The sequence below is a fragment of the Trichoplusia ni genome, chromosome 8 (assembly GCF_003590095.1).
Source record: "Trichoplusia ni isolate ovarian cell line Hi5 chromosome 8, tn1, whole genome shotgun sequence".
In the NCBI taxonomy this organism is placed as follows: domain Eukaryota; kingdom Metazoa; phylum Arthropoda; class Insecta; order Lepidoptera; family Noctuidae; genus Trichoplusia; species Trichoplusia ni.
The window spans coordinates 14,925,962-14,947,311 of record NC_039485.1 but is presented as its reverse complement, the minus strand read 5'-3'; the positions used below and the strand labels follow the sequence as shown (position 1 = coordinate 14,947,311).

General features: G+C 38.2%; 1 protein-coding gene across 1 annotated transcript; it reads left to right on the top strand.

Moving 5' to 3' along the window:
• Positions 1 to 44: 44 nt before the first annotated feature.
• LOC113496794 (acidic leucine-rich nuclear phosphoprotein 32 family member B-like) lies at positions 45 to 19,671 on the top strand. Its single transcript, XM_026876117.1, has 4 exons — positions 45 to 84; positions 9,498 to 9,680; positions 12,150 to 12,212; positions 18,215 to 19,671. Exons 1-4 carry the CDS (start codon positions 45 to 47, stop codon positions 18,310 to 18,312), a joined length of 384 nt encoding a protein of 127 aa, XP_026731918.1. The 3' UTR covers positions 18,313 to 19,671.
• The last annotated feature ends 1,679 nt before the right edge of the window (positions 19,672 to 21,350 follow it).

The following is a 21,350-nucleotide window of genomic DNA, read 5'->3' as shown; positions in this document are numbered from 1 at the left end:
ATGGATTGAATACTGCTTTTATTTTGCTTCCAAAGTGAAGGATCATGTCTCGAAGGAAGCAGGCTAAGCCGAGGTCTCTTAAACGTAAGTTTTATCTTGAAAACATTTGAAAAATAAGTTAATATAGTTCGTACTGTAGCATTTCAATAATTCCACCAAAGAGCGTGATCAATTTTAAGGGTAGGTTAGTTTATTTGATATTCTGAAAACGTCTTATTTACGTTGTAAATATTTGTGATAGTGACACAAAAGATCTTAAGTTAGCTAAACAAATATGTATTTTGATTTGGATTTACTCGTCGATGGAAAATCTGCCAATTCCACTGTATGCCTGCCTGTTATTTTCCTCTTAGTTTTATTATTTTTAAACTTGCTTATTTGCTACTTACTAATTGTTCTTGTATTTAATTATTTTGTAAAATATATACTTAGATGATTTACGTAATGTTAGGCCACTAGTAGCTCTTAAATAAATAATTTAATTAAGAAGTAAAATAAAGATAGCATTAACTCAATCTCCCGAGCTCAAATACAAAATACACAACTACACAATTCTTACTGTAAAAGGTATGTTATAATTAAGGAATTTGGAAATTACTTAGATATTATAGTTAAGTACTTATAGGCAGTTTGCTTAAACTAACTCTCAATTTATAAAACAGATTTTTACAGATGTTCATAATATCATGTTTTGATGTTTACACAACCCCTAGTTTCTAGTTAATCATGTATCTTTTTTATGGGCTTACAATAGTAAGAGTCAATCGATTATTTCCGTAAAAAAAAAAATACTTAATGAGAAGTTCTAAACTTTTTTACGTAAGTATGTACGCATCATGTAAGACTATCACAATATGACATACTTAATATCATAAAGTTTTTTCATGTAAACGTTACAATGAATGGGGATATTGCTCGTTTTGATGAACATCGGTCACATAACAATTTATGAAACTATACAGCTACGATCTTTTTGAGATATGATAATGTAACTTAAACTCCATTTAACATGCGTAAATGTACATTAATGATTTTTCTCAATCAAAAAGAAGTTTCAAATAAATTCCTCAAATTTTCGCCTTATTAGCTTTACCAACGATGGCTTGATGACGTCGGGAATTATTCCTCTTGTGTCATAAGATGAGGATGAGATGAATGAATAACGAAATCAATTTCTTTTCATCGAGTTCAATTACTTTGTATTAGAATATCCGTCATTATAAAAAGCTCCTGGATAAATTCTCTTGTCAAGTTTATTTGCAAACATTAGATATAAAGAGATTAAGAGATAGTTTATAGTGTAAAAAAACATTAAAGACAATTGTTTCGTTAAGGACCTACGAGGCCATTCAAATAAAATGAGTAAAACGGTTGTAAAACCTGTTTTAAATGTGTGAGTGTTGGGAAGGGGGGGGGGAATTATTTAAAAAATTAACATATACTATCAGGATAAATCTATAACGTACTAAAATAACTGCATTTAATTATATTTACAATGGCTCCTGCAAGTTAAGAAAAAACACAAAACTGTACGAAAAAAGGAAAATTGTGAAATTCATATAAAATAAACGTCCAGTTAGGAAGTACGGGCAAACAATTAATAGCGTGGCATCAATGAGAGGGCGGCGGTCCGTTTGATGTACGCTCCGCGGGCCAGTGCGGTCGCGGCGCCCTAATATCAACGTTTTATCAGTGACTGGTCGCGGTCGCCGCTTGCCGCTAGCGCGCCAATGAATCTCCTGCCACGGACACCGGCTTACTGATGATCCACTATCATCACTGACGCAGTGCTGGCCTAGCTGGCATTACAATCGAAAATTAAAGCCTCGAATTACAAGTCGAGATGGATTACGAGTATAATAACTAATCGTAGTACAGGTGCTACGTGTAAGCGCATATTATTGATAATAACTAAATAGGTTTTATTTCAAGGACGCCTGTTTCAGGAACTTTTGAATCAGTGAAGGATCGGAAAAAAAATCTATAGTGATCGAATCTCAATATATGAATTCTCTCTAAGTGATATATTAGTTATTAGAAATTTATCATCAAAAATGACTCATTGTAACTTGTGTGTGACAATTCATAAGCTAAAATTGTAGTTCAATGTTTCAGAATAAGCAAGCTTTACAATTTAGCGTGTAGAGAACACAATGTTATTTGTTGCAGAACTAACAGCTATGTAATGTAGTAACTTTATGTATCGATCTACTGGCGTCTAGTACTTTCGTAATGCGTCCCGTGGGGACCGCGAGGATGCTGCGACTCTCCGGCTGGCTCCTGGGATACCTAATGCAATACTAGCTCTACAGTTCTTATACGTATAAAGCACTATATGTTGCGTTTTCATTGTTGCTTACACTGTTACACAATCACAATGTATGACCTTATGCAGTAGCTATGAATCGTGTCCCACCTCTACTGAGTAACAAACTACAAAAACAAAACAGTATCTTTACTACTGTATGGTAAAAAAAAAACATTTTTGTTTCACTTACTTGTGAATTTCGTTGTTTGTTCTCGATTTTCTTTTGATTTGATCTGTATATACTGTGACCGTTGGCAGGTTGGCCGCTGCCCTCGCTAGGGTCCAATAACACGTCAATTTCAGCGCACCGTCCCTCATGCGGAGGAATTAAAATTTTACATCCAGCGAAAATGTTAATCCTTCCCTGTCCCAGGCATACAATAAAAACGTATTGCTGTATCTTGAATTGTTTACTCAGAGTCGTTTTCTACCTGCTCCAGTTTTAAAGGACTATTATGTGTCTGCTTGTTTATGGATGATAAGTAAGGGACATTTTGTTTTATACGTACTGGATTACGTTACTTATGTCTGGATTTAGATAGGCTCTGGCAATTAAGTTATTGTAGTGTACGTGTTAATTATTATTTGCCTTAAGCTCATTCGTTTAAAAACATAACGAATTGGATATGAATCTGAAATGGACTGAGATGAGAAATAAAAATATGTTGTTATCTTTAGTAAAATGATAACGTATTTTGGTATTATTTTACATCATAAACACTGTTGCATTTAAAGTAAATAATATCCCCAATCCATAATCTCCAACTCATTTAAAGATTCAGTCCATTCAAAATTCAGTGTTCCCTACATATTTAGAGGGCCGTCGTAGGCATAATATGTAATTACGCAATACATTATGTACGGCAACATAACGGATTGATCGGGGGTGGAAGGTGTAAAGATCACAATAAAACGTATGAATGTTTTATTCGAGGTAAAAGCTTTGGATGGACGTATTTGTAAGCCTTTTGAAGAGGGTTAAGTCAATTTGGCTTTGTACGTCAACTTTTTTACTGGGCTTATATATGCTGCTGTTTAGACTAATCTAATGCAGTTGGGGCTAACTTCATTTTGAACGTGACTTTAATGAGTTTTTAAGTTTTTTTGTGTCCTTTTATTTGATTAGTTAAACGTTTTGAGTTAATTTGAAACTATTCTCGCAGTACCGAACAAAAAAAATGCGAAATTTATTACAATGTATGTGACAAATGAGAAAATTTCTAAGAAAGAAATCTTTTTGCTTATTGTTTCTCCGTACTAGATTCAAAATGTGCAACCAAATTGTTTAAATATGGTTTTACTCCATTATCAGTATCCGAATTTAGGCACAAGCATTGTTAATAAAAGCATTTCCCTTTATCAAGCAATACGAAATGAGTCTGAAATCTTCAGAGATCATCAATAGGAATTTAAAATCACGCTCAAATTAATCTGGCTCAGTTCCTCTGCAGTTAATGCCTTTAGCTCCGTTATGTTTGACGATAAGAAGTTGATGGCCTCGTCAGGGTGTGAGGTGAGGGGAGCCAGGGCTACCGAGCAGTACTAAAATACTGACTGAAAATATGGATTAAAACAACTGAAGAATTGATAAAAAAGCAAACAATTCATAAAAGAATAGCGTATGTTAACAGGGTTGCCAAAAACGTGAAGATTTCATCGACAGAATTTTCAACTGTTTTTATTATTATTTTGTTCGTAGTAGGTCCAGGTTTTGTAGCAGCCCTAGGTGTTGCGCGTCCATAAAACTTGTAGAGGCCCCGCAGAGAGTCGCCGGGAAATTTCCCCTGGGTGGCGCGCACCTCCCCTGTGCCACTGGGAAATACGCTAAAGCCATATCATAACAGTTTTATGTTGATGTTGACCTCTCATCTACAGCTAACGGATCGGTGAGATACCTAATCGATGTCTAGCCTAATAAGCCTTATAACTAACTGATATGTCTAAATACCAACACAATTTTAAAAGTCGTCGTGAACAACTAATGGTATAAAAAGATTTGTAAATAAAACAGTTGGCGTGTCCAGTATCACATCCTTATCATAATTAAATTAGACGTACTCTATGATGTAGTAATTTATGTAACCACGCTTCCATTCCTCATGGAATTTGTTTGAAATGAAATGAAACTGTTATTATGTTTTATATAATAAAGTTCGCGCATTGGAAAAGTAAAACAAAAAATGTAAAACATTAATGCAATCTGTTAACATGGCGAGGAATTCTTTTTTCAAATCCCAGTCGACTGTCATAAATCACTCACCTGTTTCGCGTAAAAATCCATAAAAGGTAACAATAATAATGTTGGATATAATATGGATCACATTATGTGGGTTTTTAATATCTTTGTGTGTGTTTCACTTACAGTATTTTTATAATCACGTGTATCGTAAGCTCGTCCTGCTTCGAAATTTGAGTTGTAAAAATAATATTATTGTGAGCTTAACGTATTGGATACATCTTTAAATGATTAAGACTTAGGGCTTTAGTGACACAAAGTCTTAATTTATAAACAATCCTTGGTTACGTAATGAGAAAAGTCGCTCTGTATAATGCCTTGTCTGTGGATATTATGTGATGTGATCACTGTTTGTCAGCATACCATAAACAGTAGAAACGCTAAAGAAGGCCAACTTTAAATTAACTGTTAAGTATTGATAAAAAGTAAATTTGTTAAAACTATAAGATTCCGATGAGCGATTTGATATCTAATAATTATGAAAGAATACAGGCTTTTTTCCGGTTTCGATATTTAATCATGACCTGAGCTTACATTTTTCGAATGTATACTGTTATGACAACTCAAGCTTTATTCCCGTCCATTTTAATGTTATGTGTAAATTTTTTCGGGTTTTGTACCCAAAGAGTGCAAACAGAAAGGAAGGCTCTGCTGTCTGTTCATCCATTCGTCGCCAGTCTGCATCTCTTGAACTGTGATAGCTAGACTAGACAGTTTAAGTTTTCGCAGATTATGTAGTTCCGCTGTCTACACATACAAATACTAAAAATTAAGATCGTGGCTATTTCGTTATCTAATCGGTGGCATCAGTGGAGTCATAAATTTGTTGCCTGTATGCACTTCATAGATATTTAAGCCTATAAGAATGTCGCCCTTCGTGTCGTGAGTTCGACTCGCACTTGACCGGATTCCATTCTCATTCGATATAAAATTATCTAAACGCTCTGGAATCAGAATGAAGTTGACTGTACTCACGTGGCTTACTAACAATTTTGTGAGAGTCGCGCATAACAGTATCTGTTAAAAATATCACGGTGGCGTCGTTGTGAGCAGCGAGCGGGGACTAGGTGGTGGGTAGTGGGGGCCAAGTCCCAGTGGAAGCGAAGTTCTCGCCCGCCGCCCACGCGGCGTCCCGCGAGGCCTGGCCCAGGCAGCCGCGTGCCGCCTGCTCCCAGGGGACTGCGCCCCCGCCCCGCCGCCCGCGCTCCGCAAGCCTCGCTCTCCAAGGAAAACACCAGCTGAGACGTTCGACTTTTAATTGATAGCTAACCCTTACCTATCTTCACTTCACTTCTATTGTAACAATTTCATTTATTTAAAGATTTCATAAGATTTTGACAAGAAATGGAATACCCGATTCGTATTTTTTGTACTTATTATCCGGTACTATCTCCACTCTCAATCTAAATCGCGCATCAGCGCTCACATTTTTTTTTACATTTGAACTAAAACTTGAGTCTTTCAGCTGATTATTCTCTGTTCAAAAACGCTGGTCGGACATTCAGATATTTCGATTACGGAAACAGACATGCATAATACATAAAATAGTAAGTATACATTGTAGATGTTGGGTGTACATTAGTTAACGATGTAGCGTCGCTCGGCGCTCGGCGCTCGTCGGGTAGGACAGCTCCTGGCCGGCCGGCGCCGGGCGGCGACCACCTCAGGGACCTCAGCTACTCAGCTATTCCCACTCGACATCATACCGACGCCTCCGAACACATTAAAATTACAGTTTCCAAGGATATACAACTGAGCGAAACTACAATGACTTACGCCGAGATGGGATTGTTATTATTCCTTTGTGCTCCCCGAGTACTTAATCAAAATTATTAGGTGTGGTACCTACTAATGTAGTGCCGTTTGTAGAGGCTTTACTTCGAGTGAAACTATTTCCCTACGTCATGAAAAGTATTGCCTAACACCGTTCGAAATTAAAATTAAGATTTCATTAAAGGAGTTCAACGTCATATGTCCTTTGAAATCGTTTTGTTTTCGCTGTATTATTGAAACACTCAAAAGAAGTCTAACAATTAAAAACGTTCTCGTCTTCATAAAAAGGAGGATTAATAACAATTAATGTTTGTTTTTGGATGAGAATGAGCTGAACATTTTTTTTTTAATAGTAGATTAATGATATAATTTCGGTATAACGTGAAGCTTAAATATAAACATAAGCTTTTGTTTTACTCCGGCTTTATAAGGTAAAAGTAGTAACATCACCACCGCCTCAGCACCCCTGCTTAATCCTCCGGGAAATATTTCCGCATACACAACACAAATATTAATTTTAAAGAAGCATTGAAGTTTTATTTTTATTTTGCATATATTTTGAGTTCAAATAAACTGAATCAGAAACTTTTTAGCCATTTGGAGTACTGTGGGAAGCTGTAATAAGCAATAGCAATACGGTTAGTAAGAAAATTGAATTGGCGGCAGTATCGGCGCGGCGCGGCGCCTCCTTGGTGCTGAATGGTTCCCGCGCGGCACATTGCGAGCTCGAGTTATGATGGGCTATCGCGATGGTGCTAAGACGGTTCTGTGCCCGACATGCCTCGCTATTCTATATGAATATGTTGGCAAACATTCATAATAGAAAACGTGTTTTATAATTTTATTCTTAGTTCAGAAAAATAGTAGAGTAAAATCGTACAATAGACTTAAAAAGCTACTGAGGCAAACTTTATGAATGATTCATTTTGATGTGTCCTTTCAACTTACAAGAAAAAGTATAAACAAAATTGTACATTCATTTCGAAATTTTGGAGTAACAAAAATGAAAAGAAAAAATACAGATGAATGGAGAATCCTCCTCCTTTTTGTAATCGGTTAAAAAAAGGACGAGAATAGTAACTGCAGTAACACATTTTAGGATTTCTTCTACTCATCTCTAACCAGAAAATTCAAAACTCAAACAAAACAGTAACAATCAACTGTGTCTGTACCAAAATATTTAGCATTAAAATTTTATTTCTGCACAAAACTCAAGGAATGTGCTACACATTAATATCTCGAATATCTAGATATATATGACAATACAGCATCAAATATTTGGTAGGTAGTATGTAGTGGGTAGCACAGCGTCGGGGGTGGTGCGGGTTCCGTGGCATTGCTAGGATTTTGCCTCTGGCCTGCTTTTGATGAATCGATGGACATTCCCCCGAGCCAGAAGGCCGGGCTGGGTCCCCAGGGACCGCAACTACGCTTCTCTAGCCTCAGCTCATCTAAATATGAACGTACTGAACTGATTTATTTATGTTATGACTCCGTATCACTTGGGTCTTTGTATTGCCTAAATAATATTTGGTACAATCTAATATTTATAATGTAATATAATTGTGTCAGTCTACCATACGTCCTACTCATGGGCACATGCCTCTTCAGGCTTGAGTACTACTACAATCTTACTATCTATCTACTACAATCGTAACTTTTCATTCTACATATATGTTATCGCCTTGTGTCTCAATCCCGTATAAGGAACTCCCCTATTCCGTGCTTAAAATAGTTTTATTTAAAACAAACCGGGAGCGTGAATTTTTCAGTAATGTCCACAGCTTTGAGTTTAATTGTATAATTCGGAGTGTTGTGTGTCGAGCGCGGGGTGCGGCTCGGCTCGACGGGGCGCAATCACGCCATTTCCCTGCCACTGCCATGATGCCCTGCTAATTATGCCGACGAACTAATTCCTTTTCACTATTGTCAATTTACGTATTGTTGTTTAAACTTAAAGAAAAAACAATTCGATTCGTAAGTAATGTTTACTCAGAACCTAAACATTGACTAGAAAAGTAGAGTCAACTGAATTAGACAAACAAAAAGAAAATTTTTTTTAAGCTCCTATACACACCGTGATTTTTTAGTCGTCTTACAAAGTTCATGTATCCAATGACTAGAACACGTTCATGATAAAAAAATAGGTATTTATGAGATTTGAATAAATTTAAAATGCAATTTTTATTTAATATTATGATGCAATTCGTAGTTTTTTAGAGTCCGAGCCTTGTAACAATGGTGAGGGGTGCGGGGAGGTGGATATTTCAAATTTCTCTTGTTTAATTTTTCTTCGTAATTATTATTTTAGTTGATGATAAAAAAATAATAATCGCGCCTAGGGGTATTTTACGTCGGATACATGAATGGGGCTGCTTTTGTAAGACGACTAAAAAATCACCGTGTATAATATTTAACACATTGATGCGTAACTTCTCTTAAACAGTTTAGAAAGAAAAAAGAAAATTCTAGCTCAACGATCTTCCAGGTCAGCTCTGTAAACTTTCTCCAAATTAAAATATATGACATACTCAGTTTGTTACGAAATCCCGTAATAGTATTTCGGTGGGTCTTGTTTTAACATTATCATTACTATCACCCGAGTCGTTTACTGAAATTGGAGATACACTATAAGATTACCATAATTGTAGATAGAGCAACGTGTAGCAGGTTTCCCACCCGGTGTCCGCTCAATGCTTAGCTATTATTGCAAAGCGTACAATATCGTCACAAAACAAGAAAATCCCCCGAAATTGTCAAAACGACTATTAGTTTGAAATTGGGCACTAACACAAATGTAAGTTAATGGCAGCTACCAGCGACAGCAAACTGTTAAAAGGTTCTGTACCAAAAAGGTTAAAGGTATGTTGCGATAAAGCGACAAAAGGTGCCAATTATCTCACTCAAACCCATAGTTGCGCCTTATAGACGATTACCTGGGTTCATACTAACAGCATTTTGTTCTAATAGCAGGTGTTGTATTGATGTTGCTTTAGGAAAATTAAAGCATTTCAACGTGGTATCACTTGGTGATCAAAGTGCAGTATATTGTAAATTTGCTACTACAAAAAGTGCTACTAACGAGCCTAGTTTCAATGGAAGATTTTTTTAATTTAATAAAAGGACATCCCATACTAATATGCATGAAGACAAATATTTGATACAATCGTTTGTTTTTAGCGGAAGAAGAGGAATGGAATGAAGATGGTACTGCAGCTGATGGACGTAAGAGAATATCTAGTGAACCAGGACTCGAGGGTGATGAAGATGTGGGTGAAGATGGAGAGCAGCAAGAGGAAGGCAGTAACGAGGAAAAAAAAGACGATGACAATGATGACGCCAATGCTGACGATAATTTTGAAGGTAGGCATATTATATATGAATACTAGCTGACCCAGCAAAAGTTGTTTTGCCGATTTTTTTTTCTAGTTGTATGTATTTTTAATGCCACATTATAAAAAAAAAAACAAAGAATTCCATCCAAAAATAAAATATTTTTAGTTTGAGCAATCCTTATCACTTAGATGTTGTTCTATTCTCAGACCTACTGAATACGGTTATAGAATTTGGTAAAAATCGGTTAAGCCGTTTCGGAGGAGTACGGTAACTAACATCGTGACACGGGAATTTTATATATTAGATGGCATATGAATATTAAAGGTTGAATGATTAGTGTTTTTCCAGCAGTACAATTTCAAAGAATATATACCTTTCCTTATTGAGCTTCGTATAAATTTTTATGGTTCCGTACCTGAAGAGTAATAACAGAAATGTTGTGAGGCTCCGCTGTTTGTCCGTCTGACTCTGCATCGGACCATCACCAGGCTGTATCTCATGATAGCTGGACACTGTTGCCGTTATAAAACAAATGCTTATGAGGATCGAGGATATGAACGTTGTTGCTGTCATAAATTATTGGTTTGATTGAAATCCGGAAAGTAGGAATCCATCGCGGACAAACAACGTGACACGCTACTTGTGTACATAAATTATGTATATTAAGAGTAAGATAAAAACACTTTGTAACTGGTGAAGTTTGTAACTAGCACTAATCGTTTCGATATTATCCCGCGCTGTGCTAAAACATAATGAACACGTTTAAATCGAACAGATAAAGATGATAGACTACATGTCCGGGTTAACAGTTGATGCATACGTCCAACTCGAAATGAGTACACGAGCAGAACGTTCGTCGAAGCGGCACCAGGATATGGCAAGTGCGTGCAGTTTCAGCTGACACTGACGTAGGGGCACAGATAACGGATGACGTATGAGCGCCGCATTGGGTGCAACACGATGTCCGTCTGCGAATGACACACGACACTGTGCAGGGGTGCCGAGCATGCGAAGTATCAATTCTGAAATTAGGCATTAAGTTATCAGGTAGCTTATTGGCGTTTTTGGCTGAAGTATGTTTTTTATCGTAACCTCGATAACTAAATTATATGTATAATGACGAAATTATATGTATAATGTAATTATGACGAAATCATTACTTATTTTTAGTCCTCGTTATTTTTATTTCGCAATCATTACCAAATTTCTGCTTCGAAAATGACTCCTGATCCATTATTTACAAAGTCATGTGTGAATGATGATCCAAAGTTAATTACTGTTTGTAATATTTGCTATCTGTAATGAATTCTCATACGTTCACTGCTATAAGGCCTCTAGAGAAATACTTATTAAAATAAACATTTATTCCCTACGGTTAATACAGTAATGACCTATCTCTATAAACATGTAATAGCTTAGTAAAATGAATTTTATACGCAGTTGGCACACATGCAAATAATTTATAGTTAGTAGTGGAAGCGTCCGCACCCAGCAGTTAGTCACGTGTCAGATGCATTTGAAGCTCCGCACTATTCACTGGTCGCGTTTATCGAGTCCCATCCATCGTCAGATTAGTCAGCCGCCCGCTGAGCCGCAGATCACTTAAAATTCTAAACAGCGATTCTCGAACATTGTGATGCTCAAAAGACCTATTTGTTTGAAGTCTCTTCACTCTCTAAGACATCAGTCGTCCCTTAAATTGTGAAAAACGTAGAAAAATACTCGAGTTCGATGCATTTACATTATCGTCTTTACTTTCGGCTTGTCATACGCGGCCCCAGGTGACGGATACGTCGCTCGTCGCTCGACGCGAAGGGTTTTATGATTGTTGAGTACATGTATAATGAATGGTTCACATTAGAATTCAGAAAGATCGAACGATGTGCGGCCTGATTTTGTACATTTTAAATAAGATCAAATCAAATTCTGTGTTTTCTTTTTTTTTAAAACAATATTGTAAATATCAATCAATCTTAGAAATAACAGTACTTACTAAAAAAACTTGAGGTGGAAAGATAGTTTGAAGCTTGCTTGATAAAAAAATGTCTAAGCTTAGGGAATTAGAAGTTTGGTAGCGTTTGTCGTCAAGTGGCTCGTTCTCCTCCGACACATGTACTCGTCGGGCACCCAACCCACGCACCCGACACGCTCCGTGGACGTGTGTTGAACAAATGAGCCAAAAAACTTGTCACTTTTCCTTGTACAGTGAGCGTATCTTAATAAAGAACAACAGCGAATTTTAGTTTGATCTTCTACTCTAGAGGGTGTGTCTACACTATACACAAAAGTGCTCGTTCAATTTGGTTAGTTCTGTTAACTATTATTCTAAATTTCATGAGAATATCAAAAAAAGTCGACCCTTGAAAAATATAAGTACTTACTCCTTTTAGTCACAATTCAAGAAATTCAGGTATCAAACTTTTACGTAATTCTTCGTACGTACTCTAGGCGCACAATAATTTTATTTTATTTTATTGTCATTTAATATTGTTGCAGCCGGTGAGCAAGAAGAAACCAATAACACGAAGGCTGAACTCTACGAGTCTGAAGATGTGCCAGGTGAGATATTATAACCTTTTTCCCTCTCATTGACAAGTTTTTAATACATTATGAGAACTGTTGTAAGTTTAATACTTAATAATCATGGCAAAGTATGTAGAGATTATTATAAAATAAGGACTGAATTTATTTCTGTTATATAAGATACGATAAAGATTTAATGTGAGTAAATAATGAATAATTTATCTCGAACTTTTCGGAGTTAAGATAAGAGTACACTATTTAATATCGCAAAGACCTCTGAGCGGGGTTCATTACGACTAAATCTCATTGAAATTCATAAGAAGGCCAGTAAAGTAAGACTCGGGCCCAGCATCGCTCACGCGGTTGAGGCGGTTGCCGCGGCCGATGCGTTTTTACTGCGGTTTAATGCTCTTTTTACAACTTCGTCAAAGGGTGTGGTGCGCCGCGGCGAGTCCCCGCCCGTGCTTTACGACATCGTCCTCGCTTATCTCGCGCCATTCGCGATAAATCTCCACCCGGCTCCTTGGACCTCAAATATTTACATGCTAATTCGTAGCCAATTCTGCACCAGAGATTATAAATAAATTGGCCACCGCGCCCCATCATCGACCGACGCTACCTTCACTTTATCTTTTATGACTTAGAAGTTTTTAAAACAGTGGGCCATACCGCGGCGTTGACGTTTTAATTTTATACCACCCCGATAATTTAGCTTTTATTTTACGTACCTAGTCGTAAGAAAGTCTTTGTAGGAAGGGCCGGGAATTACCTATACAACTTTGAATTTTCTGTCCTTATCTGTAATCAAGAAAAGTGTGACAGTACAAATTCTGCGTTATTACTTGTTTTACAATACGTACTTAGTGCTGGCAGGCTTCGGGCACAGACGAGATTTATATTTAGAAAACAATAAACAAAGCAATATTCTATTTAAGGGAAACGGCAATGTTTGAGACTTGCACTATTCTATGGATGCAATTTGCACGTTATGTAGCTATACATTCAGGTAAAACAATCGAATAATAAGAAAACTAACGTGTGACAAACAATGGGCCCTTCCTCCTCGGCACCCTTGGAAATAATAAGTAAATTACTCATTGTTCAAAGGTACGGCAAATCCTTTACGGTGTGTTATGAAACTGGAAAAATATTTGAAACAGGAACATGAAGGGATAAACAGTTCTGTTGCTTGAGGCTTTGTTTTATTAAAGACGCCAACTATCTCCGGCAGGCAGAATCGGAAAATGAGTAATTTTTCCCAGTGAGTGGTTCCCGGTGTCGCAGTCGTTGTTAGGCCAACACTCGTGTTGCGCAAATGTATTCTCTGCGGGGGTGAGGGGTGGAGCGCGGGGCGCGGGGGGCGGGACGAGGCTCGCGGGGGCGCCGCCGCTGAGCCCGAAGTTGGGCGCGCGGGCTCGCTCCCGTGGGACACTGCCGCAGGGACCGCACTCCACACGACACCATATTTTTAACTGAATCCGACTTCCACTGGTATTTCAGACTTGAAGTGTAAATGCACTCACATATTGCCAGTGCATATGCACACATATCCGGAATACATCCTTCTTAGATATTTTTGTAGAGTCACAATTATTCGATCATAATTACTCGATGATGTAGATGAATTTTGAAACGTTTTGATGTTGGGTTACACAGTTAGTTATTTTGTCAAGTTAGACGGTCAACAATGCGAGTTATGTTGGCCTGTTATAGGACGGTTTCTCGGCCGGCATGTGGCTAATTAAATGCCGATGTTCGACAACGGGGGTGCATTCGGAATGCCACGCGGCGCCGAGGCGCGTGCCGGCGACACCGCGCCGCGTGCCTCGCTGCTGTTGTGTCAACAATCCCAAATTGTTCGCAAAGTTAAACCCGAATTCTAGACATTTATGATTAACTTGTTACGCAGAAATTGGAATTATTCAAACCCATCTGAGCTCAATGTTATCGATGAAATTAACAGCAATAAAAGCAAAATGAAAATGCCGTTTATTGAGTAGAATAAAAGAATAATCATTAAATAAAAATGAGGCGCGTGATTAGAGTGCGGCTCTGTATGATCCCAGGTGGCGCGGCCGCAGCGTTTGGAATTATCACATAGTGGAGGAGCGGGCGGGCGCGGGGTGGCGCGGGGTGAGCCCCGATACATTCGTCACAGGCCCAGCAGCCATTAGGCATTTAGATATTATCAACAGCCACGAGGGGATGACCCGCGACCTGAGCTCGTTGTTTCAATGCTTAATTACTAAAAGTGTTTGTTGTTTACACAGGGGGCAAGATTTTAATCCACATCGTGGATATCGTTTTGTCATCGGCCAAGTTGTTACTCTCTCCGTTGATGATACAAAAGCATTCATCGTTTACGTCTGTTACTTGTGCCTCCCCCGGCCCGTGCCCGGGTCCCAGGTGGCGTTCTCCGGCCACACTTCCTTCCGTCTCCTGGGAATACTCCTCGACCCGGCCTCGCACACACTTACAGAATGTACCTGTGTGAAACTGTACACCTACACGACAGTATTATACATGGATAGTTATATAGTTTTACCATTTCTGTCCTCATTAATTAAACTGGTCTCTTTAAGATAACGGAAAGAGTTATATGTTACCAAGACAACGAAAAAAAATGGTCGAAAAATCATTATAATTCCACGACCAATCACCGATAAATTAGGTGTCCAGCAGGTTCTAAATAGCAATTAGTGCAGTTTAGCGGCTTGTGTGTATTGTGTAGTACGCGTCGGCTCGGCGCGGCGCGGGCGCGGCACGGGCGCGGCGGCGGCGGATCGTGATTAATGCAGCCTCCCGGGGCAGACGAACTGATTGCCGCTCTACCTCCCCCGGGCACTACACATACCTATATTTCAGTTTTATTATAAAAATATTTTTTGGTAATCTTTTCATGTATAAAACATTTTCCGTTGAGGGTTAACTTTTCGTGAATTGACATCCGACATCGATTATGCTCTATGAAACGTACTGTGTGTAACTTTAGTACTTTTAAATATTTGATGATAAAGATTTAAAATAATAATTTGGTTTATAAAGATTTTTGACATCCTATAGAGTCTTATGTGCATAGTGATACATGTAATGAAACTAATCTTTACGATGTATTAAAAAAGTGAATTGTTTTCCATTGCCCGTGAAAGCAAAAGTTTTATGTCAACGCATTGTTACGTACACAAACCTGTTGGTGAAACTTTTAATGATGTACTACAAACTAAGAGTTTCTGCATATTTTACACGTGCCATTGATTTAAAAAACAAAGTTTTAATGCAATATTTTATTGCTATCAATTTTACATTATCAGTGAGTCAGGTAGGTTACAGTCAGGTTGTTTGTGTAACAATTTTTGTTGTTGTAAATCGTCGTGAAAAAGAATTTACCCGTAGCTCTCAAGCTTCAAGCTTTAGTCTTTAATACAGTATCTACATAATCTTAATTTAAATAACTTGAATAATCTCGTTTTGCTCACATAAACTATGATATTATAAGTAATCGCTCCCGAAATCTTAGTGTGCCTGTGTGATAGGTATACATTTTTGCGCAACCCTTCGGGAAATAAAGGGCTCCTGGCTGGGACACAGGGACATTACTGTGCCTAATTAGGAATACGAAGTGCCTCTTGATTATCGATAGGTATTAATAAAGTAGGTACATTTGTTTGTTTTTTATTTGGTGCATTTGTCTCGAATAAAACTTTGGTAACTTTCAAGAAAACCGCAAATATCTGTTTAGGAGAGGTTGACCTATTGAAAAAGCGATTTTTTCTTTGCTTTTATACTAAGTTTTCTTTTTTTTACCTTTATATATTTTAATTTACTGTAAATGGCCACGGCTCGAGCATTTTATTGTGATAAATAAACAAATGGCGTTAGACAAACAAAGGTCACGAACTATTGCATGCGTTTGTTATTCTTATTCAGTGCTACGTGAAAAAGTTTTCTCTTGAGGGGCATATCGGCATCAGTCCGCGGCGTTACCGGAATAACACCTTCAGTCTGAATGGCTACGCGAAAGGTAGCGCGCCCCCGGGGGGCACTATGCTCAAGGCGGCAGAAAATTAACGTGCCCCCACGGGAAATCTAGCGGCAGCCTTAGAGCCTCCGACCGCCCGGCCGCGCCCACTCCGCCGGGATGTATTAATATCTTGCGCTCACGGTGTCGCTGACGACTAACGACGTGACCCACTACACATCGCGGTTCTCACTCATACTCACTTATGTCTGATCGATGGTAGCATGACTTTTATGATTTGCAGCATTGGTATGTTAACAGTCAGTCGGCAGATTGAAATCAATTACTACTACATATTATCTGTTATGAAACATTTTTTGCAGTCGAACACATAAGTAAAATATTATATGTATTTTTTTTGCTAAATATAAAATTCCTATAACTATACTTATCATAACAATCATAAGGTCATCGGACCCAAATGATTCCATTAGGTGTGTTAATGAATACAAGCTCCGCTCGAATTAACCGCACGTCACAATAATAAGCTAATCGATCAATTAGAGTGCGGAGCGCGGGGACACTTAGTGCAAGTTACACACTCTCACGGAGATTAATTTAGCATCGGCAAGGAGTCGGCGTCCCGCATGCCCTTACTAATTCACAAGATCCAATCGCGGCGGTGAGCGGCGCCTCTGCCCATTAATGTTGCAAGCACCCCCGTGCTCGCCTCTATTATCTACTTACTTAGCTGACATACTACTTTTAGTGCCATTATGTTAACATTACACTGACGACTTGATTAAATTGTGAACGAGCTCGCGATTATGTCACTGGAGAGTTTCAAAGAAAGCTATGAGAAACACTGTTTCATAGATTTGTAACGAAGATCTATAAAACCGTGTTTATACCGTAAGCGTTTAACTGTGTCTTTTATTTTAGAACTTCATAACATATATTACTTAAAAGCAAGCAACGCAACGGCAAAAACTAGTGTAGAAAACTTTGAACGTGAATTGGTCCCGTCAACGTCCCTGAATTGCATTCATCAAGTTGTCACATTGACCTGACTTGTTCGTAGTTCGTTTTGTTCCTTAGTCCAGGGCGGGGTCATCGTGAAAGCGGTTGCATAGCTCGGCACTCGACAGTAACGAAGTCCCCCGGGCCGGACACAGCTAGGGACGGACCGGCTGACCGGACTCCGGATATCTACTTAGTTCTTATGTAAAATTCATAATTTATATAACGTTGTATATGGTTACATTTTTAGTCAAGATATAATTTAATACAGATCAAATTTTTACATAATTGTTATGTCCATCTGTTTTGGCATCAAAAATTTTTTTTCCAAGTAGAGCAATCTCTGAAATTTCAATTATTTTCTAAATGAGTTTATCAGTAAAAAAGTTTCTCTAATAGTATGGTATAAACAGAAATCGAAAAACCACATTCAGTGATTCCAATACCATTCGCATTCGCAAAACATTCGAAGGGACTACACTAGAAAATTAGAGAGGAACTTTAAACTGGATCACCTATCCAAATTTAAAACAGAGGCAAAAGTGTCTCGGGTGGGATACCGGCACTCGATACGGCGCCAAAGTGGATTAGAGCTCTCGACCGCGGACCGCGCCTCGGGCACTGCACGCCAACTTCCCTGCGGTGGCCAGTGTTGCCACCCTCTAACTGAAACAAAATCTTTTTAAACTTCTATAACACCCGAAATTTACTTTTATGAGAATCTTTGCAGGTGTGAGGTGTATTTAAACGAATTTTCTATCAATGATTTTTGGATTTATAGGTGGTATGCGTGTAATGGTGATCGAGTTTTAGGTGGTGTTTGTAAATAAGTATCGTTATTTTTTGCTACGATCAATTTTACAATCAATCAATTAGTATTATAAAACTACCATTGATTATCAATAATTACCTTAAAAGAGGAAAATAAAATAACTTAAGTTTATACTACAATAAATCACGTTATTGTAACTGGTCCTTAAGAACGTTTTCTTTCAGTTATTTCTATTTTAATGACTCCAATATAAAACGAAGTACACATAATTGACTACTATTGTTTCAGATGTGGCTGACATTAAATCAGAGAGCATGGATAGTTTCGAATCGGGTAAGTCAAAAGTAATTACTTATAATAACAACCAAGTACTTAATATTCTGTGATATTTAAAGTAGGCGAAGCTCGTAATAAACCTGTCGTAAGAATAAAATTTAACTTAGGAGACAACTACGGAATGGAGGTCGCATATTAATATTTGAATAGAGGCGTGTAAAAAAGTGTTGAAGTCGGAGGTGATAGGGCCGGCCGGCGTTAACGGAGCCCTAGAGGGCCTTTGCCGAAGTCCCCGCTTCGCAATACAGCCGAAAAGATAAAATGAACATAAAGTTGAGGAGCAGATACTCTCGCTCAGAGGAATCGTAGTTTCCCTCTAGGCGACAGTAAACCGGCTACGACTAGCGGCGCCGATGTTTGCTACACGCAGTTTGCGGAAGCGACTGACGGCCGCCACGCGCCGCGGCCGGGCGCGGCCGGACTCCCGACCTCCCACACAGCTTTTATAGCAATGGACTTTATTGACACTGCTGTAAAATTTATGAATATACAAGTGAAGCACGGGTATCATAAGGAATCAGAATATTTCGCTGAAACCTAAGTTAAAGACAGTCTATTAAGTTTAGTATACCAATAGTTATGAAAAGAAAAGAATTTGCGATTATGTCGCAAATTCTATTCAATCCAAAAATTCCTACGAAAAAGCAAGCTCATATTCTGCTTAAAAATCAAAACTCAAGTCCAAAATTCAGGAAGGTATTTAAAAAAGTTCTAAAAGGGGATCTCGTGAGAGCAAATACATTTCTAACGGAAAATGTGGAAGCTAAAATTGCATTGCGGACGGTGGTCGTTCCGAACTTACAATTAAAACGGACGCCCGAAATTGTGTACACCGTTCGTCACTTAGTACCCGATGAAAGGGGGCCTCTCGCTTTAGGACTCGTTCGATCCATTACTATGATGATGATTTATTTTAACATGCCGTTTTGTAATCGATTTGGAACAGTTTTATTTAATTAAGAATGAAAAATGATAAAGATCTACAAATAAGTTTGTTTCAAGGTTTTGTCTCTTCTTTTTTAAAATAATTTTAAAATATGTTTTTTAAGATTTGGTAAATTTGGACTTTATTTGATATCTATTACTAGATATAGGTTTGGGAAATCTAATATACATATTTTCTTGGGTTTAAATTGGATCTATTTTTTCGATGATGTTACACCTAAGCAGCTAAGTCAAGACTGTTTTTTTGTCTCAAATACATGGTTTCTACCCACTATACCCATGTATTTTGTGATAGTGCTGACCTATATTTGTAGGGAGCAAACACTCTATTTTCTGTAAATAGTTGCAAAACTCACTCATGCAAATGAAAACAACCAGAAGCCTAACGCTGTACATCTGATATACCATTAGTGAAAGTCTTTATTGTTTCGATAAAACAATCAGCGCGTCGCTCTGACGTGCTCTCCGAGTTATAACCGGCTCCTATAATAAAGTCAATTTTCGGTTTAAATAAAGCGACAGGACGACTTTTAGCCGTGGATAGTAACACGACTCTGCAATCAGGTGCAGTTTAAAATGTGCATTTGCAATGTGGCGTTGGCATGGTGCAGCGGGCGCAGGGCGCGGACAGAAATGCATTTTCAATAATTGAGGGTCAGACAGGGAGGTGGGGGCGCATTAAAATGCTCGCAGCTAAACTTTCCGATCGTCACCGACTCGCGACAACGAACAGCCGCCGCGCTTGCCGGCTAATGGACCTGCGAACGTTGTTAAAATATAGACAGACAAGTAACGCGCTCTAAAATTTATGTAACTTTTTTTTAATGTCAGGCACTTGCGAATTATATTCAGATAAAGTTTTATTAACCTACAAAATAAATGAAGTAGAAAGACTACTAGTTAGAATATTGCTAAGAGAATATCGCTATTTCTCGTAACTTTAATCAGGAGTTGAAGAGCTTTTCACGTCAGTACGTTTCCCTGGTACAATGTACATGTGTGACTCCCGACGTGACAGTTACGAAACAGAAACAAGAAAATTAGTAATTAAGCGCGCTGTACCGGATTCGTAGTTACGAATGGCTCAAGTGTTATCCATTGTGAGACATCTAATTAACCACTACATTATAAGTTCGCATGGATGATTCGAGTACGAGTAAAATCAGGTTACAAATCATTGTTAATAATATTTTTAACAACAATAACATTAACCGACTTCGAATACTACTACTACTGAGCCGAACTTCGTGAAATTGATCGGAACAAATTCACGCTACATGAGCCATATGACAGCTTATTCAAGTTCAATAAAAAAAAATTACAAGATTGGTTTAGCCAGTCGGAACTCCTGATTTTCATAAACATAAAAAAGAAACGGAATATAGGTACACGATTGAAGAACTTCCTCGTATTTGAAGTAGGTTGAAAAACACATTTTTTTAACAAAATTCTGACTGTTCAAAGACGCTATTTAGCAAACTTTTGTGGCACCATACTCTAAGTTTCCCAAAATCATCTATTTCACTTTACAAAAAATAAAGGAGACAAACAAAAAGAAGTTTCCCTCGGTTATTTTCTCGGGGAGATCACGTAGGCGCGCACCTCATCTGCGGCGCTCCCGGTGCGGCGATAAAATTTAAAATTCAAGGCCGCGTTAACGAACCGGCCTCGCGAAGAAATAGATATTCAAATGTGAGAAGATCCCATATTAACATTTATGGCAAGTTTGCGGGGACGAGACAAAGGCGAGCGAGTGGAGGCCCCCGCGGAACACGCGCCGCAGCCTGCCCTCCGACTGCTATGCATACCTCTACAATATGCAGTGGCCGGAGCACCAACCTGCCGTGCCGGGACACCTTTTATCTTCAATTTCAATTTCATTCTCTTAATGGTAATACATGTTTGACAAGACAAGTAACCTTAACCATTTCTTACATTAAAATTCAAAAATCTGTTATTTTAATAGATAACCCAGTTATAGTGTTATTGAGTGGGCTCAATACAACGAACACCCCTCGTATTCTCCGGATTCCAGTACATACAGTTCTGCTTTCACAGCTTCTACAGTTGTTCTTCAATTTCAAGTTTAATCTGCATGTCTAGTTGACGTTTGTGACATCACGTAGTTTTTTTTCTTTTTATT